At 42.2% G+C, this 17,768-nt stretch overlaps 1 protein-coding gene across 3 annotated transcripts in view; it reads left to right on the top strand.

Moving 5' to 3' along the window:
* Positions 1–16,604, top strand: part of GPATCH8 (G-patch domain containing 8) — a 111,649-nt gene extending 95,045 nt beyond the window's left edge. For all 3 annotated transcript variants that reach the window (XM_049860823.1, XM_049860824.1, XM_049860825.1), the window contains exons 7-8: positions 7,237–7,367; positions 10,365–16,604. In XM_049860823.1, the coding sequence (XP_049716780.1) occupies positions 7,237–7,367; positions 10,365–14,238 (4,005 nt within the window). In that variant the 3' untranslated portion in view covers positions 14,239–16,604. The remainder of the gene's footprint in view (positions 1–7,236; positions 7,368–10,364) is intronic.
* Positions 16,605–17,768: the final 1,164 nt, after the last annotated feature.

The raw sequence follows: 17,768 nt of genomic DNA, 5'->3' as shown, positions 1-17,768 counted from the left end.
GGCTATGTAGATAACACTTAAAACTCATTATCCACAAAACCACAAGGGGATACCATTTCATACCCACTAGTATGGCTAAAATAGAAAAGACACAGTAACAAGTGTTGGCAAGGATTTGAAGAATTTAGAACCCTCATACATTGATACTGAGATTGTAAAATGGTTCAGCCACTATGGAGAACAGTCTACCAGTTCCTCAAAAAGCTAAACATAGAATTACTATATGACCCAGCATTTCTACTCTTAGGTCTGTACCCCAGAGAATGAAAACATGTGTCCATACAGAAACTCAGACAAGAATGTTCATAGTCGCAGCATTCATAATAGCCAAAAGGTGAAAACAACCCAGTTGTCTATTAGCTGATGAATGGATAAATATAACGTTGTATATCCATATAAAAGACTATAACTGAGCCATAAAAAGGAGTGACATACTGATAAATATTACAGCACGCATGAAACTTGAGTATATTATGCTAAGTGAAAGAAACCAGTCACTATTGTATGATTCCATTTATATGAAAAGTCCGGAATACACAAATCGACAGAGACAGAAAGTAGATTAGTGGTTTTGGGGGGCTGGGCACAGGTCTGAATGGGGAGTGACTGCTAATGGTTATGAGATTTCTTTTGAAGTAGTGAAAATGTTCTAAAATTAGATAGTGGTGGTGCTTATTCAACTCTGTGAGTATACTGCAAATTGTATGCTTTAAAAGGGGTAAATTTTATGGTATGTGAATAAAGTTATTAAAAATGGTGATGGTGATAAATACATAAATATGTTTATGTATTTATACACACATATACATACAGACATGTATGTGTGTATTAAAATACCTTAAAGCAGGCACACCAGGTACTATTAAATCTACTTTTAAGGCTTTTTACTGAGTTCCTAAACATAGCAAAGCAGGTATTCCACAGTAATTTTATGACAAATTAATTTGCTCTCCACTTAAATGTATTAATAGTCTTTGTGCTGCAAAGTAATTTGGACATAAATGGTAAGCAAGTATTGTCATAAATGACTAATTAATACTACTCTTACCCAGCAAGAATTTATACTTTCTTTTTTCCCTTTCAGTTTTTTCAATATCTATAGTCAGCATCAGTGTCTAGTTTTCTCTGTTACTGAATAAGATTAGTTTTTGTCGCTTACTGATATACATGTGCTAACACAAAGAATTTACATCTAATGTCCAGTTACTTTGATTTCCATAACCGTTCAGTCATAATCTTCCTTTCCTTAGTATTTTAATGCTGAGGCTTTGTGTGTTCTCTCCTGGTCTTTTCTCTCTCACCACATGGACATATCCTGGATGGCCTCATTTAGAAGCGTCCATACACTGAAACTTGAGTCGGGGTGACCTGGCCAGGCAACAACTACAGCATGATTACTTCAAATTGAGAGGCGGAGAGGAGACCTGTATTAATGTTATGGCATGAGAGAGAGGCAAGAAGACACAGTGGGCAATGAGGCTGTGGGTCTTAGGGATGCAGAATTGTTGCCATAAGAGGAAAGGAAGTCTTTAAGGTTCCAAGAGGCCAGATTTTACTTAGCCAGAGAAAGAGATCAAGGTGCAAACAACCACCCCTTCTTTACTGAACCCACTTCCCATCTCTATCAGCAAATAGTCCATGGAAGTATGTGTGTGTTCATATTCCCCTTACTAACATTCCTCTCCCAAAAAACTAATTTAAAAACTGAAACCAGTTAGATAAATTTATTGAGCATTTCTTATGTGCCATAGACACTGGGCACACTGGGGTTAGTTTCAAAGCAGAACTAAACCTCAGTCCCTGGTGTAGGGAAGTAGGGTTGCTATCTGGTAAGAGAAAGAAACCATGTATAATCTTTTCACTCTGAAGAGAAAAAATCAGGTTTTCTCTTCAGAGCTTAGTAAATATAAGGTAGGAATTTTAGTGGCAATAAGAAATACTCTTCCTTAAACTTTATTTTCTGATAGTTGAAATTCATTTCATGTGAAACAGTGGTTTTTATTCTTTAAATTTAGATCATAGATTTAAAATGCTTGAGAAAGGTAGTAATCACGTGTTCTAGTAAAGTGTACTCAATGAAATATAAATGCCTAGTATCAAATTTTATTTTGGTAAAGGAGAACAGGGTAGCACCAGAGGATTCCAAAAGATTTTATCAGATTCGGACCTTTGTTTTTAGAGGAAACGTTAGCAGGAACAGTATCATTTTTTGCTCCTGACAGAGCAGTAACTTTCTTAAAACTTCTGTCCATTATAGAAAGAAGCCATGTATCTTGAGGACCATATCAAGGATGATTTTCTACCAAGCCTGATTGTCGTAGTTTTCTTGTTTTAGTAGGCATAACGAGGCAGATGCTTCTGCTTATGAAGTCTGCATTTAAAGAGAAATAGTTGGATGCTGGGTGATCCTTCTCTGCAAATTAAAAGCCTGGTCAGATTTACCAGATTCTCATTTCCCTGGCTTATTTGTTCAGAGTTGGATGATAAGCAGGAGTTTGTCTCTGGAGTAAGACAGTTTTCTGCCAGCACAGTGCTGTATAGCTGTGCTTTAGAATTGGGATGTCATTTATGTGTGAAATGGTCTTTCACCCAAAGAGCTGCAATTATATGAGTGGGTGTCAAGTGCTCAATCAAAAGACCTCTCCTGTTTTTTTGGGAAGTTTAGTGGAAATCCCAGCTACCATGTGATTGAGACTTCCTGGGAAAATTTCCTTCTGTCCCAAAAGGTGTACTTTTTTTATCTTGAAACATGCTATTAGTTTTTCAGCAAAACAGGGTCTTCACATCCTTTCGTTTTGAATTGGGTTCAGTCTAAAAATGTGTTATTTGACTTAAAATTCTGTTAATTAAGCTTTAATAGAGAGGTTTATAATAAAATAAACAAGTTTATGAACAACTCTTTAGAAAGCATTCTTGGTGGTGTTCAGAGATAAAGACATAGAAGCTTTGGAGTCAGTTTAAATGATTGTATCCATTCAGACTGCATCCCAGTTTGGAGTTTCATTTTAGTTTTTGTTTATGGTACGGAATTTGCTCAGTCTTTGACAGGAGTTTTTGGATTGATGACACATCTGCAATTTTTGGTTTCCTTATATGAGCTCTTTTTGAAAGGCAGGTATGTTGCTTTTTTCTCATCTGAAGAAGTCATCTGAAGTTGTGTTCCTCTTTAGAGTGTAAGAAGAAAGTCAAAGCACCAACTCACAGAGAATTGTACACGCACATTCAGTGGCAAATGAGCCAGGCCTAGTAGCCTTTTGGAATAAAATAGGCACTTCGGGAAGCCTGACATCGATGGTTCAGTGAACCCAGGTTCAGTATTCAGCCAGTGCACCTCTGCGCAGCCACCAGCCATCTGTCAGTGGAGGTTTATGTGTTGCTGTGATGCTGAAAAGGTTTCAACAGAGCTTCCTGACCCCGGCAGATTAGGAAGAAAGGCCTGGTGGCCTACTTTTAAAATCAGCCGATGAAAACCCTTTGGATTGTAACATGAGATCTGTAACTGATCATGGGGATGGCACAGGACCAGGCATCATTTTGTTCCATTATACATGGGGTCACCATGAATCAGGGGCCAACTCAATGGTGCTAACAACATTTATAAAAATTAGTTTTTAGATAAGAAGTTGAGATGTTTCTGGTCAGTGCCTTTTTTGCCATTTGGCTCAATTCTGCCCAGAAGTAAGGAGCTTAAAATTAATCAGCTAATTAAGCTTTTTGTTTCTCTTAAGGATGAGCCTTCCTACTAGCTGAGAGTAATAGCTAGAAAGACCGTATTATATCTCAAATAGATATATCCCTAATACCCATCGCCATCGAGTTGATTCTGACTCATAGCGACCCTATAAGACAGAGCAGAACTGCACTATAAGGTTTCCAAGGAGCATCTGGTGGATTCTAACTGTTGACTTTTTGGTTAGCAGCTGAGCTCTTAAACACTGTGACACAAGGACTTCATATCTATCCCTGTTAAACCCATATAGATCAAGTTGATTCCGACTCATAGCGACTCAATAGGACAGAGTAGAACTGCCCCATAGGGTTTCCAAGGCTGTAAATCTTCACAGAAGCAGACTGCCACATCTTTTTCCCCGAGGAGCGTCTGGTAGGTTCAAAACGATCTTTTGGTTAGCAGCCAAGCACTTAACCACTGTACCACCAGGGCCCCTCCATGTCTCTAATAGAGATATGAAAATATTTCATATCAGCTTTTCCTACAAATGGTAGAAATTTTATTTGGGAAAAATCAAGGATCCCGTGTTTATGCCAGTTATTCACCAGGCATTTACCATACACTTTTTGTAGACTTAATACTACTCCATGCACTTCAGGGTTGATTACAAAGATAAGCCCTAATCCCTACCCCATATGAAGAGGGAGCAGTGTTGGAGCAGTTGTGAGTTACTAAGTGCTTTACATTTATTTTGACACCTAATCTCATAAATCCCTTGATAGTCCTGCTTTTCTAATGAGGGAACTGGAACTCAGGTGAAATCACTTGGCTAGTAATTTAATGGATTTGAACCCAGGTATTTCTGACTCTGAAGCTTTACACGTACTGCCTTACTGTAAGGCAGGAATAACTAGTCAGAGACGAAAATATGGTTGGTAGAAGGAGGTATACATACAAAGTGCTGTGGTAGTTCAGAAAAAAGAAAAACCTTATCTTCTCATGAGAGGTCAGTAGAGACTTTGTGAGAGGAATTTAGTTTGACTTTGAGTAGGAAGGAAAGATTTAGAGTTAGGCATCCATTTTAGGTAGAGGAAAAGGTAAACCCTAAAATCCATGTCTTGTTATTTTTATCCGAATGTTTTCATCTGAAACAGTCCTCAAATATACATCTTGGGTTGGGGAGGATGGGCTTTGCCAAGCCCTGAGCTCTAAGGCATTTAGATTAGAATTCAGGTGTTCCTGGTTCTGCTTTTGAGACCCCAGACGTAACTATAAAGATAGTAAAGGTGGTGTAGGAGTAATAAATACTTTTATTACTGGGCAGAGCTTTCCTGGTGCTGTATAAGGTGTAGTAAACACTCCTGCACCACCTTTACTACAGAGGGGGACTTTAATTTGAATGTTTTATTGACATTTTGTTTTCTTCCTGTTGTACCTCTAGACATATACCTGTAGTAAGAATTTGAGGTAGGATATCTTCAGGATGATGTGCACATGGCCCTATCCCTTCAACTTCAAGGCTGCGCAAGTGGCTGCTGAATGATTGGAAAACCTAATCTCTGATTCAAGAGACTCCAGGGTTTGATAAAATGATTGCTCTTTTGGACAGTGTCCTGTAGTTTAGGAAACACCTCCTAAAAGTGATGGAGTATTTATAAGAGCTTAGGAAGAAATGACTGAACGTGGGGAGATTTTCAAGGTTTTTGGGGTGGCTAGAGAGAGGACGGCAGATAGGATAAAAACACACTTTCTATTTAAATCTTGGCTAGAGAGCCTGTTAAGTGTTAAGAGAAGAAAAAACTAGGTTTGTGGCCTAAAATAATCACATGAAAGTCCTAATGGCCCCTTTTCCTCTGCCTCATTCCGCTGGGAAGGAGGAAATTAGGATTCCTATTTACTTACAATACTTTTTAAAATCTTGAAGTGGTTTTATAAAAATCGTAATTCTGGGCAGCCAGCCTCAGTGAAATAGTTTTTCCAGCTGTTAGTTACTTGAACTTCCCCCAAAATAAAGGTAAATGAAAAATCCAAGACTGACCACTTTTAGACAGCAGTGTCCTTTTCTAAAGTTTTGTAACCATTTTTCTGAAAGAAATACAGATATTACCATTTACCTAGTTGGAATTGTAACTGTGTCATTGCATGTGTATGTACACATATGTGTTGTATAGGTGTTTCCCTTCTCCCCAGCACTTTAGAGTTGATGGCTTTGTCTCCGATTGTTCAGTATAATAGTTTGCAGATTCACTAAGAGAGCTTGTGTAGTAATCCTTGCTTTATTTTTTTTCTCTTCCACTCTTGTTTTATTTTTTACTTTTTTTTTTTTCTTTGTGATATGACATTTTCAGCTGATGTGTTGAAAGCAAATCCTTCTAATTTGGGAGTCCAGATCACAAGAGTGAGTTTTTCTACTAGTGTCTTTAGCTGTATATCTTTTTTTGTGTGTGTCTTTCCACCCTCCTCCCCTCCCAGTTCAATAAAAATTCAAAACACATTTCATAAATACTAGGTAAGAAATTCCTCTGTCTGTTGAACATCATGCCTTTTCACAAAGCAATGTCTACTTTTTACTGGGTCAGACTCCTTTTCATAAATAAGCTATTGTAAAAGCATAGGCTAATGTGTGTGTGCTGTTCTGTTTGTTTGCTTTCGTATTATTTAATGTGTTGAAAAAATTTAATTCTGTCTTCATTGCAGATAGATCTGTCTGGACTCTGTCACCAGTATGTCATGACGCTGTTTTTTTTGTTTTTGTTGTTTCTTTTGTTTTTGTTTTTAAAGAAAATTATACAGTAGCTTCTGGGAATAAAAAATTCATTCTTTTATCCGAATTTTAAATTAAAAATTCTTTGACTTACCTCTGTTCTCCCTTCTCATTCCCTGGATGTTCTAATCAGGGCCATGAAAGAATGAAAAGCGACACATCTGCTCTCTTAATTTCAGCAGACTGACCGGATGAAAGTGGTCAGACTGGTGAGCTCTGAACATGCTAGCATTGGAAAACCTCTAGGGTTTGTTTAATAGTAACAGGAAAACTCTCCTCATGCTGAAAATAAATAATAGCACCTTTTTATGGTGAAATAAAAGTATACATTCTATTTGTGAGTTCTGATTCAAATAACCTCCCCATGTAAGCTGTACATTGCTTATTAAGATCTTACACCTGGGTAATTTTCTAGCCTGATCCCTTTCTGTTCTTTTTGGCCTCTGTTAAGATTTATCTTACGCTCTGCTAGTCTAGTTTTGCATCCTGGAAGAGCAGGTGATTAATAGTCCCTTTTCTTCACTCCCAGCGTTCTAAAATGTGCTTGTTGCTTTTGAAGTCGTTTTATTTTACCCAATAAGGCAAACGATATGCTGCCCTAATTAGAAATGCAGATAGTCCCAAGTGTTTTGCTTAAAGTAACCAGCCATTGTGTTTTCAGTTACAATGAAGTATAATAATGTGTTCTACGCTAACCCTGTAACCATTGGTTGAGAGTAAATATTCTAAAGGCCTTGCTGTCAGGATCCCAGTGTCACTCTAAATTATCTACCTTCTTTTCCTTTTCTTTCTGTTACCCCAGAGATTGAAAGATCTCAAGCAGAGAGAGTTTGCTCGAAATGTCTCATCAAGATCCCGCAAGGATGAGAAGAAACAGGAAAAAGCCCTTCGACGGCTCCATGAGTTGGCAGAGCAAAGAAAACAAGCTGAATGGTGAGAGGATATTTTCTCAGAGGGGACTTCGTTGTTGTTAATTGCCGTCGATTCTGACTTACAGTGACCGCATGTGTACAGCATATAACTGCTGCAAGGGTTTTCAAGGCTGTGACCTACAGCAGGGACTACAGATAGTTATAATTGTTAATATTTTTAATAGATCCTGCCAAACAAAACATATCTATAGTTGGGTATATAATCTAGTGGTTATAAATATACACTTTTGAGGCCATACACTATTTATTATCTGTGTGACCTTAGTGAAGTTATCTAAGCTTTCTATGGCTCAGTTTTCTTATCTGTAAAGTGTAGATAATAATAACAGTTTGCTTCTTACAGTTGTTATGAGGAGTGAATGAGTTAATATATCTAAAGTGCTTAAGAGTGCCTAGCACGTAAAGATGCTCAGTAAGTGATACAACTATTGTCATTATTGTTATTATTTTCATTCTCCAACGTTTTCTTTTGTAGAAAAGTATGTATCTTACAGCATTCTGTTTTATAGCCAAAAGCACTATGGCACAAATTCAAATGTAACTGCCTTTTAAGTGTTTTACAGTTAGTACACTCAAATACCCTAAAACCTGAAGAATTCCATCCACTTATTTCTCTGCAGGTTTCTGGCCTCTTTTGTGTTCTTTGCAATGTTCTTTCATAGTTCTTTTTTACTGATTGTCAATTTTGGGGTGGTATTTTTGGAATTTATCCCACCTAGAGCTGAATTTCCAAGCAACTAGACTCTGGAGATCCAGCCTTTGAGCATTTGTATGCCTCAGTCTGAAGGACTTACGCCCCTTTGCTTATTTTTACTGTCTGGCCAGGACTAACAGAAAAAACTGGTTACAGTAGAAAGAGAAGCTATGTGACTGTGGCTCTAAGAAATTTATAGCTAATTTGGGGTCAGAGTTCCCAAGTTCCTGAACTTAATAGGTTTATTTTGTCTCCTGAGAGTCCTCTTTTGACTTACTTGCCTCTCTCATGTTTTGGAAGAAGAAGGAAGGTAGAGAACAGCTATAGTGTAAGTTTTGAAGCTTTGAAGCAGAATTAACCTATGAACTCTAATACTGAGGTACGCTGCCTATGAACTAGCTCCTATTCCTTCTTTGGCAGCTCTTTAAATAGTAAACACATTCTTGGGCGTTTTGCAAGAACACACACACACACACAAAATAAAAAAACAGCTGCTGTCAAGTCAGTTCTGAGTCATGGCGACCTTATGTGTGCAGAGTAGAAAACAATTAAAAAATGAACAAATAGTGAGAGGTACCTGGGGTCTCAAATGCTAGCATCAATTGGTCTCAACCCACCTGGAGCAAAGGAGAATGAAGAACACCAAAAACATGTGATAAAAGCCCAAGGGACACATAAACCAGAGACTCCATCAGCCTGAGACCAGAAGAGCTAGGTGGTGCCTGGCTACCACCAGTCACTGCCCTGGCAGGGAACACAACAAAGAATCCCTGATGGCGCAGGAGAACAGCAGGATGCAGATCTCAAATTCTTATAAAAAGACCAGGCTTAATAGTCAGACTGAGACTAGAGGGACCCTGGAGGTCATGGTCCGTGGATCCTTTGTTAGCCCAAGATTGGAACCATTCCTGAAGCCAACCCTTCAGACAGAGATTGGACTGGACTATAACATAGATAATGATACTGGTAAGGCGTGAGCTTCTTGGCTCAAGTAGACACATGAGACTATGTGGGCAGCTCCTTTCTAGAGGCAAGGTGAGAAGGAAGAAGGGGACAGGAGCTGGTTGAATGAACATGGGGAATACAGGTTGGAGAGGAGGAATATGCTGTCTTATTAGGAGTACATAGTAAGGTGTGTATAACTTTTACACAATGAGAGACTGACTTGATTTGTAAACTTTCGCTTAAAGCACAATAAATTAATTAAAATTAGAAAACAAATAATCACTTGGGAGAATAAAGACGATTTTGATGCATCATCAGATATTTCATTTTTCTAAGAGTATATGCATGACCCCATAGTACTACTGAAGTAACGTGGTGAAGGCTAAGCAGAAGATCAAAATGAATCTCCTTTTTACTCAATTTGAGGTTTTTTTTTTTTTTTTTTAACCATGGGGAAGTTTCTATGGTAGGTATAAGTATCCCTTGCTACCCACATGTGTTTGGTTCCCTTGTTCTAATAACAAGAGTTCAGATAGCAAGGGATACCACATTATCTGAATATATTTGATACCAGAGTTTAGAACAGTTAGTAGCTAGGGTTCAGATAACAAGTTCTTCATCCAAATGTACATCTGATTCCATTCAATTCTTGAGTTTGGTTTGCAAACTTGTCACAGACTGTGAAAATTTCAGACAAGACAGGAAGTTTAAAACACTGGTATTGAGACTCTTCAGTATCTCTGTTATCACAGCTGAGAAGGTGCTTGGTAGCTTCATGACGGTGGTGCTGAATGCCAAGAAAGTATCAAAAAAACAAAGTAAATGCTTGGGTGCCCATGAGATGGTACAGACTGCCATAGAGTAGTGCAGTGGAAGTCTGTGTGTGTTTAACTCAGAGAATATACACATTTTAAAAATGAATTTTAAAGCACATGGGGGAATTAAATTTTTTTTTTAGCTGAATGAAATACAACATTTGTGCATAGATGTACAGCCATATATTTGATAGCATACTGAATGGTAGGATGCTATAATAAGAAATGAGATTGGAAACAGGACAAGGTAGACTATACAGAGAGGAATGGTGGCATATTTGAATTCTGAGATCAGCCTCACTTTCCGTATTTTAGGCAGCCTAGGAAGAAACAGCAGTAACTGGCTGGCCCCAGAAATTTAGCTTGGCAGATTAACAGTATGAGACTTTGCCTAATCTTCACTGAGGAAGTTCCAATTGGTAGAACAAGGCTAGCGAAGGACCACCTGTGATGAATGTAGAACATTTAAGACATGAGTATTTTATAAGATGTATGAAATGTGCCCCTAAACTTATCTTTTTTTTTTTCCTAAACTATCGTGTAGTGCACCTGGAAGTGGTCCCATGTTCAGACCAACCACCGTGGCTGTAGATGAAGAAGGTGGAGATGATGAAAAGGATGAATCAGCTACAAACAGTGGTGCAAGTGCCACTGCCAGTAGTGGCCTGGGATCTGAACTGTCCACAGATAAAGGAGGCCCTTTCACTGCAGTACAAATCACTAACACCACTGGACTGCCACAGGCTCCTGGGTTAGCGTCCCAGGGCATAAGCTTTGGCATTAAGAATAATCTGGGGACCCCATTGCAAAAATTAGGAGTGTCATTTTCCTTTGCCAAGAAGGTTCCTGTCAAACTCGAATCGATAGCATCAGTTTTCAAGGACCACTCAGAGGAAGGAACTTCTGAAGATGGAACAAAAGCTGATGAGAAGGGTTCTGACCAAGGACTGCAGAAGGTGGGAGACTCTGATAGTAGTGGCAATGTGGATGGTAAAAAAGAGGACGAAGACCCTCAGGATGGAGGGTCGCTTGCCTCAACATTATCTAAGTTAAAAAGAATGAAGCGAGAAGAGGGAGCTGGAGCTACAGAGCCAGAATATTACCACTATATCCCCCCAGCACACTGCAAAGTGAAACCTCATTTCCCCTTCCTACTGTTTATGAGAGCTAGTGAACAAATGGAAGGTGATAATAGTGCACACCCAAAGAATGCCGCAGAGAGCAAAAAAAGCAGTTCTCCCAAGCCTAAAGGCAGTGCCAAGGTGGCAGCAAGTCAAGGAGCAGAAAAGACAGTTAGTGAAGTCTCTGAGCAGCAGAAGGAAAGCAGTATGGCTGAGTCCTCAGAGCCTGGAAGCAAAGCTGAGACAAAGTGGGCCTCAGGAGGGGATGTAAGTGAGCAGAGCTTAGAGAGTCAGAAGGCTTTAGAGATCCAAATGTGTGAGTCCAGTACTTCTAAAGAAACCTCTCAGGCCACCCCAGCAGGAAAAGAAGGCCAGGAAGGACCCAAACATCCTACTGGTCCATTCTTCTCAGTTTTAAGCAAAGATGAAAGCACTGCCCTCCAGTGGCCATCAGAACTATTAATTTTCACTAAGGCAGAACCCTCAATTTCATACAGTTGTAACCCGTTATATTTTGACTTTAAACTTTCAAGGAACAAAGATGCCAGAGCTAAAGGGACAGAAAAACCAAAGGATATAGGAGGCCCCTCAAAGAGCCATCTCCAAGACTTTGATCCTGAAGAGCCAAGTAAAAGCAAGGAGGAGGGAGAGAATGTAGTACATTCCTCAGGAGGCAGGATGGATGCAACTGCTTCAGGATCAGCCTGCAGCAGCCTGAACAAGCAGGAGCCTGGGGGCAACCATGGGTCAGAGACAGAAGACACAGGGAGAAGCCTTCCCAGCAAGAAGGAACGATCTGGGAAGTCTCACCGACACAAAAAGAAAAAGCACAAAAAATCTACCAAACACAAGCGGAAACACAAAGTTGACCTAGAAGAGAAAAGCTCTAAAGGTGAGTCTGGGGAGAAGTCTAAGAAACGCAAGAAACGAAAACGAAAGAAGAACAAGTCGTCAGCTCCAGCAGATTCCGAACGGGGCCCCAAACCAGAACCCCCTGGGAGTGGCAGCCCTGCACCACCAAGAAGACAGCGTCGAGCTCAAGGTGATTCCCAGCGGAGATCCCTTCCAGCTGAAGAAGGGAGCAGTGGCAAGAAGGATGAAAGTGGGGGCGGTAGCAGCTCCCAAGATCACGGTGGGAGGAAACACAAAGGTGAACCTCCAGCTTCATCCTGCCAGCAAAGAGCTGGCACCAAACGGAGCAGCCGATCCAGCCGTAGGAGTCGACCCAGTAGTGGAGATGAGGACAGTGATGATACCTCATCACGTAGGCAGCACCAGAAGTCTCCATCCCAGTACAGTGAGGAGGAAGAGGAAGACTCGGGCAGTGAGCATTCTCGTAGCCGCTCACGGTCTGGCCGGCGCCATTCCTCACACCGCTCTTCCCGGCGTTCTTACTCAAGTAGCTCAGATGCTTCTTCTGACCAGAGCTGCTATAGTAGACAGCGCAGTTACTCTGATGACAGCTACAGTGACTATAGTGATCGATCACGAAGGCACTCCAAGCGCTCCCACGACTCTGATGACTCAGACTATGCCAGCTCCAAGCGCCGATCCAAACGGCACAAATACTCATCTTCTGATGATGACTATAGCCTCAGTTGCAGCCAGTCCCGCAGCCGGTCTCGGAGCCATTCCAGGGAGCGCTCAAGATCCCGGGGCCGCAGCCACAGCAGCAGTTGTAGTCGCAGCCGGAGCAAGCGGAGAAGCCGCAGCACCACAGCCCACAGCTGGCAGCGGAGCCGGAGCTATAGCCGGGACCGCAGCCGCAGCACCAGGAGCCCTTCCCAGAGATCAGGCTCCAGGAAGGGCTCATGGGGCCACGAGAGCCCTGAAGAGAGGCGTTCTGGTCGTCGGGATTTCATTCGCTCTAAGATCTACCGCTCCCAGTCCCCCCACTATTTCCGTTCCAGCCGAGGAGAAGGTCCTGGGAAGAAAGAAGATAGCAGAGGGGATGATGGTAAAGGGGCAGGTCCACCCTCTCAGAACAGCAGCGCTGGTGCAGGAAGGGGATCAGATGGTGACTGCAGCCCTGAAGACAAGAACTCTGTTACTGCCAAGCTGCTGCTGGAGAAGATCCAGTCAAGGAAAGTGGAGAGGAAACACAGTGTGAGTGAGGAGGTGCTGGCCACCCCAAATAAAGCCGGACTTAAGCTCAAGGATCCCCCACAAGGTTACTTTGGGCCCAAGCTCCCTCCCTCTCTTGGCAGTAAGCCTGTACTTCCACTGATAGGGAAGCTTCCAGCTACCCGGAAGCCCAGTACCAAGAAATGTGAAGAGTCTGGCTTGGAAAGGGGGGAAGAACAAGAACAGTCAGAGACGGAAGAAGGGCCCCCAGGGAGTAGTGATGCCCAATTTGGACATCAGTTCCCCTCAGAGGAAACAGCTGGCCCCTTATCAGACCCACCCCCAGAAGAGCCAAAGTCTGAAGAAGCTGCTGCTGATCACACTGTGGCTCCATTGGGCACTCCAGCGCACTCTGACTGCTACCCTGGGGACCCAGCCATCTCCCATAACTACCTCCCTGACCCCAGTGATGGGGACACCCTAGAGTCCCTGGATAGCAGCAGTCAACCAGGCCCTGTGGAATCCAGCTTGCTGCCTATAGCGCCAGACCTTGAGCACTTCTCCAGTTACGCACCTCCCAGTGGGGAGCCTAGCATTGAGTCAACAGATGGGGCTGAGGATGCCTCATTAGCCCCTCTGGAGAGCCAGCCCATCACCTTTACCCCTGAGGAGATGGAGAAGTACAGCAAGCTCCAGCAGGCCGCCCAGCAACACATCCAGCAGCAGCTTTTGGCCAAGCAAGTAAAGGCCTTCCCAGCCTCAGCTGCCCTGGCCCCAGCCACTCCAGCCCTGCAGCCTATCCACATTCAGCAGCCAGCCACAGCCTCTGCCACCTCCATCACAACCGTCCAGCATGCGATCCTGCAACATCATGCTGCAGCAGCTGCAGCTGCCATTGGCATTCACCCACACCCTCATCCCCAGCCACTTGCCCAAGTGCATCACATTCCCCAGCCCCACCTGACTCCCATTTCCTTGTCCCACCTTACTCACTCAATCATCCCTGGTCACCCTGCCACCTTCCTTGCTAGCCATCCCATCCATATTATTCCTGCCTCAGCCATCCATCCTGGACCGTTCACCTTCCACCCCGTCCCACATGCTGCCCTCTACCCTACTCTGCTTGCTCCACGGCCTGCCGCAGCAGCTGCCACTGCCCTCCACCTTCACCCACTACTTCACCCCATCTTCTCAGGTCAGGACCTGCAGCACCCTCCCAGCCATGGCACATGAGTTGGGGATGGGTGCCCAGGTAGGACCAGGGAAGATGACCCATGAATCTTTCCTTGGGGGTGTTGAGCCGTTAATACCAGCAAGTAGAAGCTGGAGTGGGCAGTGTCTTTTAAAAGCCAAAGAATCGACTTTTGGCTTACAGGGGTGGTTTTAGATTTGAGATTTACTTTGGGTTTACTATCAGGGATTTTTTTCCTTTTCCCCTTTCTGTTTGTTGCTCCCTCTCCTGTGTTTCTAAGCTGGGGAACACCAGTAAGTGCTACCCATCCCTCTGCAGCAACATCTCTAAACTGTCAAGTTTAGATACCCCCTCTTCCCTCTACTTTTTATTCTCTCCTCTTCCCTTCCACAAATTTTAACACATTTTCCTCCCTTCTGGCTGGCGGGTTATCACCAAGCACTTGCCAAGGGCCATCTGATCCTGCCTTCTCAGTGCCACAAGGAAGGTCATGCTGTCCCTCAGGTAGTGAAAACACCACCAGTATGGGCTAGTATGTTTGGCGATCCTTGGTGACCTTATGTTATCCCAGGTGAGGTGGAAAGGGAGTCTGACTTGGAACAATGGAACCAGATGCTGCTGTGGCTGTGATTTGATCCACTTCCCACACAGAGCCACACGTTCGTCACTGTTGTCCTCTTTCCAGAAGAGGCATCTGCATATCCCAGAAAAGAAGATCCTATCATGAATAGAAGCTATGTGCAACATGGAGTCACCCATGTGCTTCCCCAGAGAGGAGCTCATATGTCTGAAGGGTATTTTTTTCTTCTGTCATGTTGATGTTTCCTTCTTAATTTATAGGATTTTTTTTTTTAATGTAAAAAATTGCACTGAACTCTATGAACGTAAATGCTGCTTTTTGTAGCTCATATAAAAAGGTTCCATATTTGTAGTATACTGCAATAATATTTTTTACATTCAGCTCTTTAAGTGATCCTTGTTCTGGTGGCTTTATGTAAATATGTTTGCCCTAGTTGAATTAAGAAACTTTAAAGGTTATAAAATGAAAACAAAAAATAAAGCATTTGTTTTCTGCTAGATGCACAAATGACTAAGCATGTATATTTTATCAAGCTCATGTATTTTTTTGAAGTGAGGAACTTTAAAAATGTTAAAGCAAAAAAAGGAACACAGTTTAACATTTTTTGCTGAGAAAAAATGTTAAGTAATTTGCAGTAAGTGGTGCTCCCAGCACTGGGATTTTTGAGCTAATGGGTACCAGTCAGCTGGGGGTGTCAGAGGGGTGCTCAGTTCTGACAGTTTCTCTCACATGCTTGGTTGATTCAGAGAAACAGGGGGGCCCCACAGAGGAGGAGGGGGACATCCAAGAGCTTTCTTCTCTGGAAGCAGTGAGATATTCAGAGTGATTGGTGGGGGAGGGGGTCCCCTCGGTTTCCTGGACCCCTTGTTTCAGGCAGTCCATTTGCCTTTCTAGTACGTAGGCCCCTCTAACAATTTTTTTTTTTTTTTAATGTGCCTTTTGGGTTGACTAGAAACTGAAGCATAAGTAGACAGAGGATGATAGATTTGGGACCGTTTTCTTCCTCCTTTTGTTGGGATGTAAGCACATTTGCAGACACTTCAAATTTTTTTGCTTCATAGTTTCCTTGCCTTCTGCTCAGCTTAGTTTAAACAGTAAAGGTTCCTTTTTTTCTCCCTTGACAATGACCAGAGGAATTACCACCTCAGTCTCCCTACCAGCTCTTTTTCCTTTCCCTCAGGCTATCAGCCCTAATTAACACACTGAACCAAAGGTGCTTGCATTGCAGGTCCCATTCCTTTGGTGTAGTTAGTTCCTTCTTTGGCATTTCCCTAACCATTCCTGAGGCTACAATTGATTGAGTGGTCACCTGAGAGGAAAACCAAACCCTGCTTATCTGGGCCAAGGCTCGGTGTTCCTGGCTTTCCTCTCGAATTCCCAAAAGAAGTAGCGTTTTGAGTTTGAGAAGTAAGTGCTGGGCAAAGGAGGTTCTTGATTGTCCCCTACCTGTTAAGTGCTCATCATCTGACTCAGAAGCATTATTTTTTGGATGACTAGCATTAGAAAAAATGAAATGGTCTGTTTCAAGTGACAGGACTCATTTTTCTTTGTTTTCAGCCCATGTAAATATTTAAATAATACAGTATTAACATTTCCGTGCTGCTTCCCTTCAGCTTGTAGATCGAGCCATGTTCTGGCCTCTCTGCCTTCCTGGAGGCAGTTTTCTTTAACTTCCAGAATAGTGGTTTTAAAACTTAAAAAAAAGAAGGAAAAACAAAATGACCTTACTTACAAGCGTAACAGACTGTATTTAACTTTATCACATATGATAGAGATATATATGCTGTAAAATGAGGGAAAGAACTTTCTAATAAACCAATGATTTGTGGAAACTTAGCAGAGTCTGTCGTGATCGTTCCCTGTTCACTCAAGTTGGGAAAAGATGGAGTTGTGGATTGTAAGTAACATCCTGTTTAAAGTGACCAAGCAGTAGACTCTTGTGAACCAGTTGTTTGTGATATTTGAAACTGTGCCTCTCAAAGCTTGGACTGCCCACTTCAAAGGCAAAAGATGGCTGTGGGCAGAAGTAATAGGAGTTGTGTTTCTCTCAGTGTTAGGTAAGTGTCTCTTTCTGCTCCCTCTTTCCCCGTAAGAACTTCTGTTTCTTCCCTTTTTCTTAAATATATAATCTATGTATGGCATGTAGGTGCTCATTAAATGGATTTGGAATTTCTGGCTTTGATTTTTAGGATTTTGGATGGACTTAAGGCCAGTGGGATTACAAGATTGATCTACCTAGTCTTTGCCCTCCAGGTGGAGTTCTGTATACCAGGCTTGGCTTCCTCTCCTCAGCCCTTTAATGTCACTGCAGTCAATACTTGAGAGCCTCTGCTTAGTATAAGGAAATACATCCCAACTGTTACTGAGCCGATAAAAGCTCCTACTTTTCTGTATCAAAAATCACAAGAGGCAGGGAAGTTTAGCGTGGAAAACTAACCACAGATTTGTCGTAATAGTTTCCCCTCTCCTTAACCTTTCAGGAAAGAAGACTGGTGTTCATTTCTTTCCTAGTGTCTTTGATAAAGCTATGCTCTGTCCACCAAGGAGAAGCTCTTAAAACCCTGGGTTGGGTGCTCAGATCTGACTGTTTCCTAAAATGGCAAAGATCCCTGCCCAGAAGGAATGGATGTTAGAAAATATAAAAAGTGAGTTTCTGAGAGCGGGCAAGCGTCCTTGTTCTGATAAGGGTTCCACTTCCCTCCCAGCCACCTGAGCTTGAATCGTGAAATTACTCCATCTTCTGTACCCCCCATGACTAATTCAGGCGTAGTCAACCACTTCCGTTCTTATTTGCAAGAGATACTCTTATTAACTCATGTTGGAATTACTGCAGCATCTTCCGGGCTGGCCTCCCTGACTCTAGGAACTAATAGCCTGCCCCATGTAAGTTTACTCGCTTTTTAGAATCTGAGTTCAATTAATTTTGTATTCACTGCTTCTGGTAAAATTGTAAACTCTGAGAGGACAGAAACTGATTGTTACACTTCCTTT

Source organism: Elephas maximus, chromosome 19 (genome assembly GCF_024166365.1).
Source record: "Elephas maximus indicus isolate mEleMax1 chromosome 19, mEleMax1 primary haplotype, whole genome shotgun sequence".
NCBI lineage: Eukaryota > Metazoa > Chordata > Mammalia > Proboscidea > Elephantidae > Elephas > Elephas maximus.
Note: the sequence above shows the minus strand (reverse complement) of the source record. Positions and strands in the feature narration are given on the sequence as shown.